Source organism: Apiospora marii, assembly GCF_038362585.1.
Source record: "Apiospora marii strain CBS 49790 chromosome Unknown utg000005l_segment0_segment0, whole genome shotgun sequence".
Taxonomy (NCBI): domain Eukaryota; kingdom Fungi; phylum Ascomycota; class Sordariomycetes; order Amphisphaeriales; family Apiosporaceae; genus Apiospora; species Apiospora marii.
In genome coordinates, this window is record NW_027117377.1 from 5,204,498 (window position 1) to 5,223,351 (window position 18,854).

At 51.8% G+C, this 18,854-nt stretch overlaps 6 protein-coding genes across 6 annotated transcripts; all 6 read right to left on the reverse strand.

Moving 5' to 3' along the window:
• Nucleotides 1-892: 892 nt before the first annotated feature.
• Nucleotides 893-1,918, reverse strand: PG985_009511 (uncharacterized protein; the record flags this gene model as incomplete). Its single annotated transcript, XM_066829279.1, has 2 exons — nt 893-1,118; nt 1,914-1,918. 2 exons carry the CDS (start codon nt 1,916-1,918, stop codon nt 893-895), a joined length of 231 nt encoding a protein of 76 aa, XP_066684191.1.
• A 3,655-nt stretch (nt 1,919-5,573) lies between these two features.
• On the reverse strand, nt 5,574-6,207 carry PG985_009512 (uncharacterized protein; the record flags this gene model as incomplete). The annotated part of the gene is made up of 2 exons (XM_066829280.1): nt 5,574-5,757; nt 6,173-6,207. 2 exons carry the CDS (start codon nt 6,205-6,207, stop codon nt 5,574-5,576), a joined length of 219 nt encoding a protein of 72 aa, XP_066684192.1.
• A 1,428-nt stretch (nt 6,208-7,635) lies between these two features.
• On the reverse strand, nt 7,636-8,207 carry PG985_009513 (uncharacterized protein; the record flags this gene model as incomplete). The annotated part of the gene is made up of 3 exons (XM_066829281.1): nt 7,636-7,839; nt 7,904-8,016; nt 8,117-8,207. 3 exons carry the CDS (start codon nt 8,205-8,207, stop codon nt 7,636-7,638), a joined length of 408 nt encoding a protein of 135 aa, XP_066684193.1.
• Nucleotides 8,208-10,563: 2,356 nt separating this feature from the next.
• PG985_009514 (uncharacterized protein) lies at nt 10,564-11,195 on the reverse strand (the record flags this gene model as incomplete). The annotated part of the gene is made up of 2 exons (XM_066829282.1): nt 10,564-10,795; nt 11,161-11,195. 2 exons carry the CDS (start codon nt 11,193-11,195, stop codon nt 10,564-10,566), a joined length of 267 nt encoding a protein of 88 aa, XP_066684194.1.
• A 2,302-nt stretch (nt 11,196-13,497) lies between these two features.
• PG985_009515 (uncharacterized protein) lies at nt 13,498-14,117 on the reverse strand (the record flags this gene model as incomplete). Its single annotated transcript, XM_066829283.1, has 2 exons — nt 13,498-13,726; nt 14,083-14,117. 2 exons carry the CDS (start codon nt 14,115-14,117, stop codon nt 13,498-13,500), a joined length of 264 nt encoding a protein of 87 aa, XP_066684195.1.
• Nucleotides 14,118-16,628: 2,511 nt separating this feature from the next.
• Nucleotides 16,629-17,347, reverse strand: PG985_009516 (uncharacterized protein; the record flags this gene model as incomplete). Its single annotated transcript, XM_066829284.1, has 2 exons — nt 16,629-17,048; nt 17,219-17,347. 2 exons carry the CDS (start codon nt 17,345-17,347, stop codon nt 16,629-16,631), a joined length of 549 nt encoding a protein of 182 aa, XP_066684196.1.
• Between the last annotated feature and the right edge of the window lie 1,507 nt (nt 17,348-18,854).

The following is an 18,854-nucleotide window of genomic DNA, read 5'->3' on the forward strand; positions in this document are numbered from 1 at the left end:
CTTCGGAGAGACCGGCTCAGATGATGGCTTGGTAGCAACTAGGTCTGGACTCGTGTGAAAGGGGAAAGAGTACATGGCATTGACTTTCTAATTTATAATCCCCCGGTGCAGACTATCTAGTCATACTTTACTTATCTTAAGTTTAAACCAAGGCATTGTATCTCAACGGGCACTACGGCATCGTGCGAGAACTGTAAGTCGTGAAACCCGTGGAACATCATTATCATTACGGCCACTAACACCCCGCTATTCTACCGCCCCGCCGCGGCAACTAAGCCGCCAGAAACCCGCCGCCCAATGTGTACCGCCAAGTGCATCCATCCATTAGCGAATGCCAATTACCCCAGCCCGAAGTCTTGTTTCGCCCAATCGTCTACTCAAAAACGTAGTATGCCAGAGCTGTGCCCATCTTTCTGCAGGAATTCGAAAGAAGAGCCGACGGTTGGCTCTGTTTTATACCTGCGCAATCCATCTCCTTGCGTCCATGTGTAACGTTCGTCATCCCAAGAACCCGAACCCGTCAGCCGACTTTAGGGCCTGGGGTGGGGCTTGTGAGACCCAAGGTTCTCCCAGTTTGGGTAGTATTACCCGGCCAGATGCAGCGGGTAATAGCCGTCCGTCCGATCAACCTTGTCCCTTGTTCAATGCTATGCAGCTGGGTTTAACCCCCACGCGTCCCGGGGATCCAAGCATTTAGGTGCACTGATCTTCGTTGTGAAGATGAGATGGAGAATGGTGGTTCGGTATCAGGGTTTTCTGCATTGGATATGCGTAGTGTCAGTCAATTAGCACTGTAAATCGTTTATCGGGTGCATGAAAAGATACCACAAATAGCATATACTCGTTGTATTGCGAATGAGGTCGGGGATGTGACTTGGGATGGTACTTGCATTCAGTTAGTGCCATTGTGTGTGTGTGCACCCCCACCATGCGGTTCGACAGGGGTCAGAGCCGCCGTGGCTTCAGCCACCACGCGCTCGACCCGGGCCCGTCGCTCGGCCGGGCTCTCCCGGCTGCCGGCCTTCAGCAATTCATCGATCTTGCTTTGCGACATTGCGTTCGTCGAGGGTGATCCTGTCTGGGCGGCGATGGAGGTGGGAGGCTTGGACGGGGTTACGCTGTGATGTGTAAGCCGAAAGCTTACACATTGATCTAAGTGGCAGAAGGGAGCAAAGCAGAGTACAGTTTCACGACAATGGCCACGGCGGCGCATGAAATCGGAAATCAGCATGGTCACCCACGATCACCACATGAGCAATGGTGCGAATGTAGAAATGAATCGTATATTGAGCATCGTCGATTATGTAAGGAGTTGGGAGGAGTAAGGGGACATAATCATCGTACAACGTACCCACTATATGCACTCTGGTTAGATGAACCAGCCATTGTTCAGTCGAAGAGAGTTGTCGAGGTATAATATCACGGGTAAGTTAGAGAGTGAGACAAGCGCGTCTTGAAATGAGTGTTACGAAAGGAAGCGATGTGTGGTTGAATCATATGTCGCTGAGGTGTGTTCCGCTGGGAGACGAGGGAGACGAGGGAGTCTAGGAGCTGCGTGCCTGGGCGTTGGTGTAAGCGGGAGTGTTTCCACTTTGGGGCGGATGGCTTGTTGGTGGGAGTTTGCCGTGGGCTTCAAATAAGGATGGGTGCTTTGCTCTAGTCGTACTTGTCCTACGTTCCAGATGGGAGTTGGGAGACAATGGTGAATTTATACAGACCCAAGTCCTCCGGCTGAATGTTCCTATTAAAGCCCGGAATTTGAGCCTCAACTTGGTTGGGCCTGAGGGAACGAAAAAACTAAACGTGGTCGAGGCAAGCACATCGGAGCCCACTGGGTCAGTTCTGTATCGGGTGATCGTTCGGGGCCATAATATCTCGCAGAAACTGCAAGCTGCAAGCATTAGCATACATACCGCATGGTGGAGAGGAAGGCAACAGGTGCAGGCTGCTGCTTACATTAGAAAGATCTGTGGGGTCGCAGCCTGGGGGAACGACAACGTCAGCGCAGTCATTTCGCGACAAAACACCATGAACACGATCGCGAAGTCGAAGCGGAGACTTCGTATGCATCCCCATTGAACTCGTCTTGGCAACATCTTCTTGAAGCCCAACGCGCGGGTTTCAATGGGTTTGCCACAGCGGCCTGAGAAAGCCAAGGCCAGGTTCCATAGTTTGATACATGGCCTGTTGCCCGTGGACCATCCGGGGTATGCGGGGCTAGAGGCAGGCTAGATGAAAAGGTTTGAGACGATGAGATTGGCAAGATTGGGGATGGGTCAATGGATCCAGATGCTGTTATGTACTTACCCAGACTCTTAGCCCCGGACTGATCCACTTCCCTCTTCTCTTCATATCTCCTCGCCCCTTCTGCAGTACCTCACTACAGACTTCACATGATCACCCCCCACGCTCTGATGCCCTCCTGAGCTATTTTTAACTCCCCTAATAGGTAAATTTGTAATGGTAGAATGGGTTAGGCATTGGAACCATACCAGGGCAATGCAGAGAACGAAGGACCCAAGCCCCGTGTCCCGGGTCCATAAATACTGCTTCTCCAGAATCCGGGGGCTAGCTGCGAGCCGAGAGCTTCCGAGTCCCAAATCACCACAAACTGATGGTAGTCGGCCCTACTTGTACTGCCTCCTTTCTCTTCTACCATTTCGCGCCAGGGCCGAGTCTTCCTATTCGTTCCTGGGCACGCGACTAACAGGCCGACCGGAGGTCCAGGTCTGTACTGTGGAGAGTGTCACGGCGCCCTCGACTTTGCTGTCGCAACTGCTTGCCAATCATTCATAATCCTTCAACAAAAACACCATTGATGTTTACCGAAACGGCACTATCGATGCAAGAACAGCGAAATGTCCCAGTATATCCGAGGTAGATCCTTTGGTACAGCGCGACGGTATCCCACCGCCCTCGTATCAGCGTGATACAACTTTCATCACATATCCCATTGCGACTCCGGCGCCTTGGCTACCGGGACGTGGCATGTGAGCCTGTCATTTTGGCGGCTGAAACGACAGGCTGAGCTCGGACAATCCAATTCCGAAGGTTGTCCGGTCTTCAACCACTCTCGTATTCCTGGCCTTCCCTCGTTATTGCGGTGAACTTCAATGATGTGCCGATCGCTACAGGGGGCTCATCATGCGTCGGGCAAGTCTTGAGAAGAGTCGTCCGCGAACTACCAGGTTCTGGGCGGTTTGACAGGCTAAGAACCCAGCCAATGCTTCTTTCCTTTTTCTTCAGCCCCTGCTGGTTCTCTTGCTGGTGGGGGACCCGAGGGCGCGGGACAGTCCATAGCCAATCCTCAGGTTGATAAGTACGCATCCCCGTTGACTGCGTATGGTTGACTGCGTATGGTTGACCATAAGCCACAAGCTGGTAGGCAGCCTACTTCTACCGACTGCGCTGCATGTATCTGCGCAGCCGGGACAGCTCTTGTGCATGCAGAATGATAGGTGAAGGCACCGAGTTGAACTTCGAGCAGCATTGACCTCGGCAAATACAGGGGAGACGTCGTTTGGCGAAGACAAAGCAAGCTCAGTATCTAGCTTCTAAAAATAAAACAGCCAGTTGGGCAACAACAAAGAGGGTGCCGTGACGTCGACGCCGGAGGGCTCAGTATGTAGGCAGCCAGATGGGATGTGACTGTACTAAATGCCTGGCTGTGATGTCTGGTGCCGAGCTTCCACAAGCATATGGACGTGTCGCATCCACCATATTTATCGGAATTTGCCTTTTTAACTTGCCAGCTAGGTATTTCTGCATGCAAGGTAAAGCTTATATCTGGGGCTTCCAGGTTTCATCGCAACGGGTACCTATGTAATTGCACCCGCTGCAGGGGCTGGGTCGGTTCGCCGGAAGCTTGGTCCACGAATGAACATCCGCGACGGTCTGGATCGCGCCAGGCCAGAAACGTACCTTGGTAGGAGTCAGGCAGCAGCGGCAAGCTTTGAAGACATCATCATGCCGCCCTGTCAGCCCTGCTGACTGGCGCATAATTGACTGGCAGGCATGCCTTCTTACATAAGTACTTACCAAGCCGCGCGCGCTCCATCAATGCGAATCTCTTTCACTCCGCCCGCTGTACGGAGTACGAACAGGATAGATGCATGGGGTGGCTGGGGTCGGAAGAGAAGTGCTTGGTTCCAGACTGGCATGCGAATACAGGAGCGATCTAAGACACATTCTCTATATGATCCCCGAGTGGAGCTATCTGGGTAAAGCGGACATCCAAGAAAGCAAAGGCGTAAAAGACATGTAACCTACAGAAGTGTCGACAACAGGTGCATCCGTCTGAGCCTGAGAGGGCGACCGTCGGAGTTCGCGCACGAACTCCGTCAGGGCCTTCGATTTGCCTACCCCTCGCCGCGGCTGCACCTAGTGAGCAGTGCGGTGCCACGGTTAGCGCCCAACAGCTTGCGGATGCCAGTTGGTAAACCGCCTAGCAGGGGAGCTGGGCCTAGCAGTAGGCCTAGACACGACGGCCCATTAGCACTCTACCCCGCCGCGCATGGTTCATAGCGGGGCGCATCGCCATTCCCCTACGATACCAGTTGTCACTACGCCAGCACCCAGACCAAATATAGCGAGGTATCATCAATAAGATGTATCTCACGAATCACCGTAAATCACAAATAGGAATTGTTCGGTCTTTCGGGGCGCAAAGCCTGGGAGCGAAACTGTCACATAGCTTGTTCGTGGCAAGAATGAGGAATGGAGTGTCATGTCAGGAGCTGCATCAATCCAAGAGCACATCAATGAAGTATTGTGCAGAGGAAAGCCACGCTGCACTGAATATCCGAAGCAGACCTTCACGAGAACAGCCCAATTCATAAGCCGTTATTTTCTACTCATCCTTAAAATTCTCCTTAAGCCAGCCAAAAAGAAGTAAAGGAGCGTTTGGGGGTTAAGGAAACCAATGTAGGACCGGATGCGCTCTCTGTTTCTTCCAGTTCTCAAGTAAGTACCATTAAGACGTTTGAATAAAGTTGCTAGCTCCAACATCCCATGAATCAGACAAAACGTGGAAGAACTGAAAAGCTGGGGTCGTGCGTTTCCTTTAAACCCCAGATCCCACTTTAGCCGTCAAGGAGGTCTTGAGCAAATGATGGGCATGGGTCCCTTGAGACCAATCGACCAGGAATCCGGTTCATCTTGCCTTCTTTAGTCAGCCCACCTGACCAGGAACCCAGCTAAGCCCTGGTTCTCAGGGCTGAACCGTCGGTATGGAATAGCTGAGCCGGCCCGAGGATTCACTGACTGGTTTCTCGCTCGTGCCCGTTGTCAGAGCGCAACCCTATCATGAGTGGGTCGCAGCGCCCTGCCCACCACGTCGGAATGTGGGATGGTAAGAGCTGGAGAGTACACGTACTAGGTGTACGTATCGTGGTTCCCTGTCCACCCGCATTAGTCTGATTGAAGTCTCAACATCCAAGAGTCTCATTCAGCCACAGGCTAAGCATTACTGGGTGTACTTGTTACTCCATGTAACTGAGCCAGGCAGTAGCATACCTTTGTTGGTATAGGACGCAAGCCCGTTCAATGAATCGAGTGATGTGCATGTTATATGGCTACAGCTGCGCCAACGCTTCGGCCATCTCGCGCGCAACTCTTTCTTGTCGCTCAGTCGCGCTATACGACGAGGACTCGGGTCGCAGAGCCAAAGCTGTTACCGGGTCGCCACCGCTGTTCTTACTCGACATGTGAAGCTTGGTGTTCTTTTCCGACAACAACTTCTTGGGAGGGTCCCAGGTCCTAGATTTGATAGTATGGGAAGGCTTACTCGGGGTCGCTCTTTTCAAAGTCAGGATTTGAATAAGACACCCAGGGGATTGCCAGATTACAGCAGTGAATTGTCAAAGAGAACCAATGAGCCACAGCAGCGGACAAAGGATGTTTAGATAGCAAGGGTGCCAATAAAAGGAAAAGACGAGACCGAGACACAGTTGTAGAGAATGACCAGGGCGGCCAGCCATACTCTGTCATGGCAAGAGAAAAAGGGGACAGGTAACGTCTTCAATGTCATTGTGTGCCGATTGGGGGATACGAGAGGAACTCATTCAAGGCAATAGGATAATATGGCATATCTCCACGAAAGAATAAACTTTGCTGCTCTTGAAGGTGAATATAGGGTGAATGGCGACGCAGCCAGAAGCAGCTTTCAACGTACCCTCCGTAGATACTTCGGTCAGATGAACCAGCCATCGATGGCTAGGACTGGAGAGCCTTGTTAGCTTGAAAGTCTTATATAGACTAGCGAATTGCAGAAACAATAAGAAATAGCTGCGTAACAAGAGAAAAACAAAATTAGATGTGCTGGGTTGGCACATATTCGAGTCGCGAAGTCGTCACTTAGAGAAATCGCAGGACGCTCGCTCATATTTAAGCTAGGTGGGAAAATGGCCCGCCGCCCTGGTGGAAAAGAATTCGACCTCATCAATTTGATGATGACAGGAAGTAAGGACCAGCAGTAGTAGAAGTACAGGGGGCAAGAAACCCAGCGCCTCTTTCAACTTCTTGCCTTGCCTGTTCTCTTTTGCTGATTTCTCTGCTTTTGCTTGGTCTTCTTTAGCCTGACTGAGCAGGTGAGGTCGGGTGATTTCACCTGAAAAGAAGGCCTCTGTCTTCCTCATTAATGCTGACGGGGAACTTTACACGCTCCAACCAATAGACACCCGCCAAGATTCCTACCGACCGAACATGATGTTTCTCGGCTTGGCTCTAGCAGTGGGAGGCATGGAAGGCTGTTGTTGCTCTACATTGGATTGGCCAGCGTATGTACTTAGCGTTAATCCCGGCCAGATACACCCCCGTTTGCAGTGACAATGACGGGCAGCCTGTCACCTTATCTTGGACCTTGCTACCAAGCTGGTGGTGGTGGATATCTCATTGGGCCATCCTAGCCGTTTTATGCTCTTGGTCAATCGCATTCCAAGCAGATCTAACCTTACTGGACGCCTGACTCTGAGAGCCCTAGTTCTTTGCCCCTACCTTGGAGTTTGACAACCCCTCCGCTGCAATACCACGATTGTAGGTTTGTTCCGGTAGATCCGTCCACCGGCAGGTGCCTGTCAATTCCTCAGCGCCAAGTTCTGTTTAGCCTATTTCCATATGGCCCACGAGCATATTACAGCATTTGTTACATATATTCATGGTGATACTCTGAAAGAGAAGGGGGCGGAGTCCGAGTATTTGCTCTCTCTCACACATATCTGGCCACTCCTCTTTCTTAGATCCATATGTGATATACCTCTCCTAGGACCTGTTTTCAAAGCGGGTCATTGACTAGGGAATTGCTGGACAGGATCCTCCCAATATGAGTAGTACTCGGCAGGTAACGGTTGAACGTCAATCAACCTTCCATGTCATCGGTGGCCTTACACCCGCCAGAATCGTCGGGACCATTCTGCTGAGATGCATCTCTCAGGCGAAGGTTGGATGAACAACTAACAGTCTAAAGCTACACTACCTGCATCAAGAGCTTGCATCAGTCAAATGGCGCTCGCAGTATTTGTGACCGATCGCGTCAGTATGGAGAAGGACTGAACGATGTTACAAGAATGCACATCGGATGGTACTTACATCCAGGCCGTTGTGACATGCGCGCGCGGGCCTCATAAGACCATGCCGAGACTACAACTGCGCCGAGGCATTGGAAACCTCGCGCTCAACCCTGGCCTGCCGGTCGGTAGTGCTCCGAATGGGCGATACCGGTCGTAGAGCCACAGCCGTCACTGGATCTCCACCCCCGTTGACGGTCGACATGTACGATTCCACTCTCCCCTTCGAGATGGACTTCTTGGAGGACTTGGCCTTCTCGTTGATGGCATAGGAGGGCTTTGACGGGGTTGAACTAATATATGTAAGAAATGACACATCCAGGTTAGCACAAGCAGCGGACTCTCAACTTCGTCATCCTCTCTACCCAAGCAAAGATGGAGATCTTGGTCAGGAAATAGGTGGGGTTCACTACAAAGCAAGTCGACCGGTTGCCTTGCTCAACAGCGCGAAGCACTAGGAAGGGAAGGAGGCATGGGAGAGGGTAATGGGAATAAGTCCAGACGAGTTTGCTTGTGTAGTTTATGGATGGAATGGACGACAGAAACTGGCTAACTTCGATCAATGAGATCGAAACCGATGCAAGTGATGATGGTCCGACCATGGAAGAGAGACTCGGACACTGGCTGGGCGTAGGTCTTGGACATGGGGTAGAGAGCATCAAGGAGTAGGAAGACATGAGGATCGAGGCGACTTACCCACCATAAACACTTTGCTCAGATGAACGAGTCATTGTTCGACCGCGGGAGATCTATGGGAGATCGGTATCAGTCACGCAGACCAATGAAAAGAAAAATGACCCAATCGTTGACAAATACAACAGGATATATGTGTCAATAGTCAGTATTGAACACTGTGAGCTGTAATCTTCGAAACACGAAGAAAGCGGAAAGGTGTGTGATAGGCAGAGTAGTCAGTTATGGAACCTGATTTCTCTCGACTGGCCTTGCCGGTTCTTCGAGGTGAGAACTTCCAACAACGCTGGAAAAGAGATGAGAAATCCGTAGCTTTATAGAACAGAGTCACCCTCGGTCTAGTCCCGTACGTTCGAGTTCGACGCTCGAGCCTGCCACCTACCTCTTGGGGGACTAAGAGCGAGAAAACGCAAGTCCCGACCAACAAATCCCATTGTACGGGGAATTGCACCGCTCGCGCGTTATAATCAAGCGCACAGCATATATCAAGATGTCCTCAGCCATCGCATCATCCAGTAGAGGCCGGTCAATTTCGGAGACCATAACTGGTGGATTTGATATGGGACCCAAACACGGGTGGAGGACGGGAACCAGGCGGATGGTCGGGTGGGTTTAGATCATGTCCGTATTTTCCCGGTCTTGTAGTGCCAGTTGTACACGGCTTTTTGTCCATGTAGTACTGGATGTGGGTATGCACCCCCTTCCTCTTCTCTTGCTTTGAGCTCACCGAAATCCTGCCACTAATGCAGGAACATCGACAAGAAGAGGTACGAACATTGTCGAGTGTGGCTGTGATTTACCGAAAGGCTGAGATTCATTCTCTAAGATCAGTACAGCAGAATTGGTCGATTTTACAACCAAAACCCATTCGGGACGACGACACCCTCTCCAGACACCGGGATCGAGCTGTCAGCAGGTCAAGTAGCTAGGCCACTCGCAAGTGTATAGCTGGAGGCAGCTAAGACAAGCCCGACCATTGGGTGCAGCTGAAACGAACCGAGGGCGACATTAAATAGTTGGCAGAATGCCAATTGCATAGACTGTAATTGGTAATGCCATATACATCTTTTCGCCATCATGTGAGTTGTGATACCTCAATCCAAGCAGCCATGGAATGCATGATATGGCCAAAGAGGAGACTCAGAAACCATGCAGCATGTGTGCCCCTCTACTGCCCCACCAATTGCGAAATGCGCTACAAGTCTGTACTGAATGAAACCATAGCAAAAGCACTCCAGCAATCGCGGAGAAGAAAAAGCGAAGGGAGCGAAACGAGAATATAATGGCAGGGCTGTTATGCGCTCTTCGTATTCCACCAAATCGTGCATCATCGAATACCTGTGACCATGTTTTTGGGAAGCTGTTAAGGAGAATGCCATTGTTTCGACTATGAGGACGAGGAGTTTGACCAGGCCGCTAAGCAGTTAAGCTTATACAGTGGGCTTGTCCCGCTGGTTCAGCCCTGGCCATCATCGGAGCTTTTGCTGGGGGATCCAGGATCAGACGCCCTCATGACTCAGTCCTGATTGGTGAAGGAAGTATCCGCGGCTTTCATCAGAACAGCCCTTCTTTCCTTTCTTCCCCTTGGACAGCTTCCGCCCGTCAATTCAATCCTACATAATCATCTCCAAAGGTGCATCCCTTTCGCGTCCGTCTCACTGCAAGTACTTGAACTCATAAAATTGGAATGTCACCACTGAGCACAACCTCCAGTTGCCTGGTTCCGGATACCCAGAAGTACAGCCTGTTAATTCCCAATAGATTGACTATGTAGACACCAAGTGGCATTTGTACAAACATATAGCAACGGAAGTAAGTCAATCTACTTGACAAAGTAATGAGGAAAGTAGGTCCTTATACATTGACATGGTTTTTCCATTTTCACCCCAGGTCTTTTCACCCAGCTGTATGCCAAGTATACCCACGGTAGACACTTTGTAGAAATTTGACGCAAGTGGCACAAGCAGTCAGGCTGTCAGGTCCAGTCCGTGAGTCCGTTGATCCTCGAGTGGCCGCTGTTGATTTTAGGTGGAGCTGAGCCTTGATGAGGGGCAGGTGGGACAGCTCTCCCCAGGTACCCGCTCCACAACACTTATTAATTACAGAAGAACGCTCCGAGACACCACACCCCCCTAGTAGGTATCAGCATCCAGGCCGTTGGGAACAGCATGTTGCTAACATCCAGTGGAGACCGCCCTGGGTATCACTCACTTATCAGTACAATTGGCCAGCAATGATGCCTGGGTTGGGATCCCGACTTACGGCATGACACTTACGCCTAATTGAGGTTTAGCACACCATATGCGGTTTACTGAGACCTGTCAAGTACAGCTAGCGATGCCGCCATCTCGCGCTGAACCTTGGCCTGGCGGTCGGTGACGCTCTTGGACGAAGAGGGGCGAAGAGAAAGAGCTGTGACGGGGTCTCCGCCCCCGTTCTTGGACTCAATGTACGATTTGACGTTCTTGCGTGCCATAGATGCCTTGGAAGGGGAGCTGGTGTTCTCGGCGACGACGTGGGAGCGCTTGAAGGGGGTTTCACTGTTGTGTGTAAGAATGTATGCAGCAGAATAGACATGATCAATGGGGTAACACGATGAAAGATAACTCCAGGCATAGGTGCCAATTGCGATTGGAGAGAAAAGGTGGGGTGTGGAGGGGTACGGTACCAGGAGAGACCCCCAATAAAAAGAGTTGGTAATCCGGCAGCTAGGAGCTACCAGCCATAATGCGGGAGTGCTAGTGAAGGCTACATGTACCTTCTTTTCATGTACTTGGTACGTGGTGTAGTTTGGAAAGCAATGACGTGAAAAGAGCCGCATCTACGACGCCAGATGGCACATGGCCGCGGTCAAAGGGGTTGCGATGAAAGAGGTCTGCAAGAAAGGAAACATCAGGCGACTCACCCTCCACAAACACGACGATCGGATGAACCACCCATTGCAGAGATTCAGGTGGCTATCAAGTTCTGGGAAGACCAAGGTTAGGCCAGGGGGGCTTGAGAATGAATCTGGGCAGAGAGGAACCTTGGGCTATGATGGTATCTTCTTTCCAATAAGAACTGTGATAGCTAATGGGAGCGGACGATGCCACGATCTCGGGAGAGCGATAGAACGACACTTGCTTTCCCCTCGGTGCTTGATGATGAGCTTTCAAGACCACCATTGTAGGAGAAGTTGAGGAGGTCGAGGTTACTTTATATAGACAGCTCAGAGCCCTTTCAACCAACAGGGAAACGACGAGGCAAGAGCTAGATGCTCCGAAGTGGTGTTCTAGCAGTGCTTCTCTTCTTTGCTTTCGGTGTAGCAACCGCGAGGGTACATTAGGTATTTCAAAGGCTGCTAATGGTGGTGTATCTATGTAGATGGCCCTACCTGCACAATGCAATGCAGAATTCCATCCTATGCATGCAATGTATAATTCCATCCTATGCAATGCAATGCACAATATCATTACAGAAGGCTCGGATTGGACAGCCATCCTCCCTTTCAGCAGTCAATTGACTGTTGCGTTTTCCGCGATCCCCGCCGCCTGCAACCGTCGAAAGGGCTGAAGGCTCAAGTTGTCACATACTTATGTGATCGAAAGTGCTCGATGCGATCCGGCAGGTACTGAGGTACCAGCGGTCGAGCGTTGCTAACGGCCTTAGAAGGGTAGACGGTACAAGCAGCGCCTACTCTTTTACTCTCGGATCTAAAACTGGACTGCCCGCTCCCCCTCCCCTCCGCCCCGGACATTTTTCTCTCAAAGATTTGCCGGTGGTGGCCCGTTTTCTCCTCGTCGCTGCAGGTTAATTCTAGTCGCTATACTGTCGCTCCGCTGTCGAGTCTGATTTTTGTATGTGCGCATTCATCAATTTGACTATACGCGGGAAGGGGGCTCAATCGGATCACAACTTCCTCCTGAAATTCAATCGATCGATTGTTGACGGTCGCTAGGTTAGAATCGCAGGCTCGCAGACCCTAACACATTATCCTACCTCTTTTTCGGTCTCTACGAGATTAAGCTAAAGAGGTAAAACAATGTGGTAATGGCTTCGGACACCTCTCTGGTTAATCACGTTCAGTTCTTCTCCAATCGCAGCAGGCTTAGTTTGCCCGGTGAAGCCCATCATGTTGAAAGTGACGAGACTCTTGTCCGTCAGAAAGGAATATGCCCCTCTAATACTATGAGATGAGAACCCCTTCTTAGACGTGGCGGCACTGGCGAAACACCCATGAGGCTATTGCGACAATTGTTGGCTCTGGAGCTAAGCACGCCCGCAATGTGGCGTCAGGTAGGCTTACATAAGAGTAAGTAGCTAAGAGTGGTCATGAAGCCATTAAGAGAATGTATCGATGTGGCCAAGCAACATCCCTCCCGTCGGGGACCACGGTCAAGATCATCTGTATCGCCAATTGTCCAAGTCATTTGACACAAACCGAAATCCGCCCACGTATACTCGCATCTTGCACCGCAACGGGATAATTAATACAAGCCCGTATTTGGATCCCCAATATCACTTAAACCAACGTATCAAGCCGCAGACATCTATCGAGTGACTTGCCACGCCCACTTCACAGCCAGCAAAAGTAACCGAGTTGTCGGGTCGGAGAAATCTTAAAATTACCTACTCGGTTTCTGAACTTCTATCAAACAAAACTAACCTAGGGCCATCTAAAGGCATCGAAAAGTGACCCCTCAACTAGTCGCATCCAGGACCAGGTGTTTTTGGGCACATTTGATCAACATGAAACAATGAAGCGGAACGAAAGATGTCAATTCATGTAACAATAAGTTAGGAAACCCCGGCTGTGCACCATCTCTCCAATAACCAATGGCTTTGACCTGCGATTCGAAGCAGTACGTATCGGTGCGATGATGCGATGAACCATGAAAATGGACATAGCCAGTGGTCTTCCCAATCTGGCGGCTAGATCCTAGCAGGTGATCAGGTACGCCTGTAAGTAACAAAGGATAGCCCAGTGCGACAACCTTGATAGCCCCATACGTTAGGCCTGGATCCACTCCATTGGGTCAATTCGGCAGCTGCCGAAGTCGGTAAGCTTAGCTTTGTGTCATCGGAAATCTGTGACGATAGGGCTTTTAAGTGAGGGGACGGTGCTTTCACTGTATCAGCACTGTATAGTTGTTAGTTGGTGTTGGCCAATGATGATATCGGGACGTGATTCCCAAGGCTAAGAGCCCAGCTTATGTTGGCATGTAACTTACATCTGATTCTATAAAAAGCTGCGGTATTTAGTCTACTGGGTTTTCCCGAGGACAATCAATGCTGCAGCCACATCTTGGTTGACCTTGGCCCGGCGGTTGGCGATGTTCTTGGTAGACGGACGAAGAGAGAGAGCTGTAACAGGATCGCCGCCACCGTTGGTTTCCGACATGTACGACGCCACGTTCTGCTGCGACATTGATGCCTTGGAGGAGGATTCTGTGTCCTGGGCGACGAAGTGGGAAGGCTTTGTATGGGGTTCGCTATCATTGAATTCCTTAGACTAAGTAGGTATACTGAATGGGGGACGGTGGTGCCTGTAGTGCCTTGGGCAATGAGGGGGGTTATAAGTCGAAGGCAACTTATAAGTTTTGACAAGGGGATGATGAAAAAGGTTGTCTATGTCCTGACGACGATACCCGTAGGTCAGGAAGCGATGAGGTGGGCTATGGGCAGTGATCCGGCCTTGGCTTCCGGCTAGAGATCAACTGACAAGAGTGACTACCACCCCGCCCCAACAGAAGCTTTCGGCAAGTAGAACCCGCCAAGAAGAAGGATATAGGAAGCAAAGAGGTAAAGGGAATGAGAATAAAAGAGGAGGAACTATGCGGTAACATACCCTCCGTATGCACAACGATCAGATGAACCGGTCATTGTGACAGGGTCAAGCCGAGGCACTGATACGGAAAGACAGGTCGACGGGGTTCAAGTTCCGGAGCGAGGAGGCTTAAGGAAAATACACTGGCAGAGCGGAACCAAGAGTTTAGAAAGATAGTTGTTTTATATGAAGGGACAGTACTCAATGTGCTTTCCTTGGGTTTCGATGTTCGATGAGAACGTCCAACTTGTCGTTCCTGCGCAGGTCATCGTGCTTTATGTACCCAGTACAGGAAGAGCTGCCTTGGGGCAAGGGAGAAAAGCAATAGAGACGTAGGTATTCAGCTGACTGGCCGACATGGCATTCTCGTGTATGTAAAAACCTCGGTGTGGGATGTTCAAGGCCCGAGACTAAATCCTCATATTTACTGATGCGCGCAGAGAGGTTTGATGTTGGAACAGGGCGGGAGCGAGCGGGTTGCCAATCACAACTGGTGAGCCAGCATGAAGCCAGCAGTGCCAAGCCAACAAAGATCAAGCCAAGACCCTTTGGAGCGAGGCTGTTCAAGCCCTATGTACCACGACACCACCTTTGCAGCACCTTCTCGCCCAGTACCGTTCTAGAGCTCTACACCAGCGCTAGAGCGTGCATGTCGGCCCTTGTCTGTCCTTGTCTTGACTCCGCACTCGACCTAATACCAGAGTTACCCGTCAGGGGTCTTTTTGGCGCTACCGTTCTAGAGCTCTACACCAGCGCTAGAGCGTGCATGTCGGCCCTCGTCTGTCCTTGTCTTGACTCCGCACTCGACCTAATGCCAGGGTTACCAGTCAGGGGTCTTCTTGGCGCTTCTGGCCTACCAGGTGCCTCCGGGTACTTGGCGTTTTCAGAAAATCGCATAATGATCATCATTTTACCATCTCACACCAGAAAGACCGGACAATAGAAGCCCCTCTTCACAAACGGCCATTGCTTGTCAGCGCACTTGATTGTTGCTTGCCATGTATCCATGAATCTTCTTGCGCACTTTATGAGGCGTCCATGGCCTGACGAAAGGCAACAAAGGCCTGACGCCGTCTCTTCCTGTAAGTAGGGAGCCATGTGACTATTAGAAAAGGCAGTTGAGATGTATGAACTGGTTGGATGATTATACTCTGGCCGACAGCAGGAGGTACATGAGCTTGTACTCCGACCACATTACGTAGCAGCGTCAGTATCTGCAATTGGCTGCCGCTCACGGCCGGGCTAGAGAGAGCCGAACCACGACCCCTGTACGCCACCGACCACGTCAAGTCAATCAGTGTGATATGGGGTAAGTGTATATGGTCAGCATTCCATTACCAAACCCCCACGAAATATGCGACCGGCTCATCTAACGCCTGTTGATTCCGCCTAACTTGGAGTACAGTAGCCTCACGAGACTCCAACATACGGTAGCGTCTCCCTTACCAACTTGACGAAGCTCTCTTCGCAACCGGTGTTTCTTTCTTATGTTCAGTGCCGCTTCATGCCTGTCCGTACTGTAGTGTATGCCACCAGGCTGCGGGCAAGCGTTGCTGTTGGCATACACCGTGGCGAGGATTGAAGCCATGGGGAGAAATCGCGGGTGGCAATGTCCTGGCCCTACCGCTCCCTGATGACGCCTCGCAAATGGCATATGGGTTCACTTGTTCGGTGAATTATGAAATTGGCCCGACTCTCGCCCGTCGTAAAAGGGTCTCTGCCCATTCACTTCTGCGAGAACGTCACAGTTTCGTCGAAGATGTGACATTAGATGGGCCGCCGGTTAAGCCGTCGGCGACGACGGTTAGGCCGTTGGCAACGAATGTAGGTATCGGAGAGAATTGTAACTTGGCACGTACGGTCCGATGTGGCGTTGAGATAAGCAAGCTTACATAAGATTGCTGGTGAAAGTCGAGGGATAGCAAGCATAGATGATCATCCGTCCCTAGATTGACTGTGCAGTCTGACTCCAAGGCCCTGTTTGACCGGGTGCCCAAGTATCTCAACACCAAACAGAACACGCCACAGATAGTCAAATCCGGGGTATGGTCTCCCATACACCGCTCCCCAGTACACTATGGTTTGCGCCTGTAGATGTCAGGCAGGAAGTGGTTCAAGACCGCGAACCGACTGAGATGGCAGGGGCGATTCCCTTGGCCATCCTATCGCCTTATTATCCGCACCACACTGGACGTCAACCCAGTTACCGGCTGCCCCGAACCCATACCTTGGCCGTTGTGGCAAGAGATGACACGATTACGCTCGACAGCCTCGCCCCGCAGGCCTGAATGCTATCTGTCTGCCCCGTCAGCGGAGTCCCAGTTTCAATTCGTTTCCTGTTGCGAACACTGTCCAAAATCGCTGGAAGGCGGCCGAATGAGTGCACCTGAACTTCGATACGGGAGGATGTTGAAATTGGCGCGAAAACGCTTGATTAATCATGTGACCTTTTATCTAAGCCCACGCTGGTCGCTGCTTCAGCGCAGCCTCTATTCTAGTGGATATCCTGAATCTCGGTGGAGTCGCTGCTGTATCTTCTCTATCGTCTATTCCATTTCGTCCGGCTTTTACAGCTTGGGCGCCGGGGGATCCGAGTTGAACTTGCCGTGCTCGCAAATCGTGAGGACGGGCCCGAGCGAGCCGTCCTTCTCGACGCGGCGCATGACGCCGCGGGTGACGCCCATCTTGGCGCCCGTCTGGATGGCCTCGCAGTGGATGTCGACGACGGTGCCGATGGGGATGGGCCGCAGGTAGGTGCAGTTGAGGGTGCGGCTCACACCCAAATGCTGCCAGAAGCCGGGCTTGGCGATGAGATGCAGGGGCCAGCTGGTGCAGAAGTCGTAGAGGGTGGCCGTGCAGCCGCCGTGCAGGTTGCCGCTGCCGTTGGCGTGCACGGGCTGCGTGTCCAGGCGGAAGGTGACGCTCGGGAAGGGCGTCAACGTGTACGAGTGGACGGTCAGGTACGGCTCGATGAACGTTTGCCAATCCTGGGTTGCAAAGGGTTGGTTAGTCGGTCTGTCGATCGGGCTGGCTGGGCTGGTGGCGGCTTCGGGAACAGCCGCGAGGAGCCGTGCGCGAAGGGCAGAAACGCGTTTCCCAAGAAGGGCGTCGTTCCGTCGACCTCGCGACTTGGCACCGCGGCTTCTTCGTCACTTACCTTAGGGTCTCTGGGTTGAGTCTTTCCCCATGCGAGATACTCCTTGAGCTTGGCAATCCGTTCCTCCGGAGTTGCCTTCTCGCTCATCCTCCAATCGAATTGCACCATATCGGCTCTTTTAGACGGCATTTTGGGCGGTAGTTGTGGAAAGAAAGAATGGCTGGCTGGCTGGCTGGCTGTAAAACACGGGCTGGCTCGTCGTCTTTTCTTTTTGCGCCTTCGACGCTGCTGCTGATTGCGCCCGCTGGCGGGTATTTATTTAGCTGCGACTCTGCCCGGCCTCCTCGAGTCCATTGTGACGGTAACTAATTTAAGTTCCCCTTTAATCTGGCTACCGCCGACGATCATTCGACAACAATGCGACTTCGGGACGTTTCGCTGTAGCGCAGGTGGTGTTTCCAATAGGTTCGTGGACCTGCTCGCCCACAAGAAAAAGACGAACGATGCGATGGAATTTGCCGAGGTTCGGTCGCTAACGATAATTGCCGGGTCCGCAGGTCCGCTAGGGAGCTTGGCCAGGGGCAAGCTCTTGCAGCTCCAGGGAAGGGCCCAGGGCAGCTTGGGCAAGTTTGGGTGCAAAAAAACGGGCAAAACTTGCTGCAGAATGGACCCTCACCGTTGAAGTTACCGGTGGGGCGGCTCAATGCTGCGGCTTTTCACCTCTCGCGACAGGCAACATGACACGAGCGAGCTTCAACTGCAGCTCGGCAATTGTTTCAATGGGCCAATGGCTTCTTTAGTCAGGCCATGCCAGAGCTGCAGATGTCAACGTTGGTGACTAATCGCTGACTTGCGGGAGGCGTCCAGCTTGTCGGGTCCTGTGCGACCATTCGGCAATCTCAACTGCCGCCGAATGCTTGTAATGCGCTGTTGCGTTGCAGCCCTGCACTGACGTGGCGTGGCCTGCACCACCAAAAAGTGGATGACGAACCGCCCCGGACAGCGTTCCGCAAAGAGTTCGCAGCTAAGGTTTGCCTGGCCCGTGGCTCAATTGGCATTCGAGATGAACTCTTGTCGTACTCGTCAATAAGGCTGATGATCCAATGCTGCCATCGCCATCGATGCTCTACATAGCGTTGGGGTCCCCAGAGCTATCGGTCCCCGGTACGGTCGGTCTCCAGCTGGGCACTAGGGTTGTCAATCAGGGTTGGTCGATATGGCTGGCTATCGCTATCTGGATGACTCGCGCAGGAGACAAGAGCTCATTGGCATTCCCAGTAGCGGTCTGCTCCAGCCGGGTAGATCCGGACGGCAAGGTCGTCGATCAGGGCCGCGCACCTGCCTAGGTAGGTACAGATAGCTGGGATCCGTTATCAAGCAGGTCTTTACCGACGTTTTTCTTATCTTCGGCTGCGTATAATTCAGTCGGTTATTCAATATGGGTGGCAGGGAAGATCAAAAGCCCTGTGAAGAACCACTGCATCCGTGCTCGCAGACAAAGTTCAAGAAGACCCTGGGGTTTTCCAGCTCGGAGAGCGACCGAGCTCAGCATCAATAAACCTGTCGTTCATGAGTTCCAGCACATCAGGGCCTGGTGAAGAAGAAAGCTTGCCCGATTTCATATTTGCATATATGGCAATGAGATACAAATTCCAAATTATGTCCCTGAAAATCCGGAATTGGTTTGGGTATATGA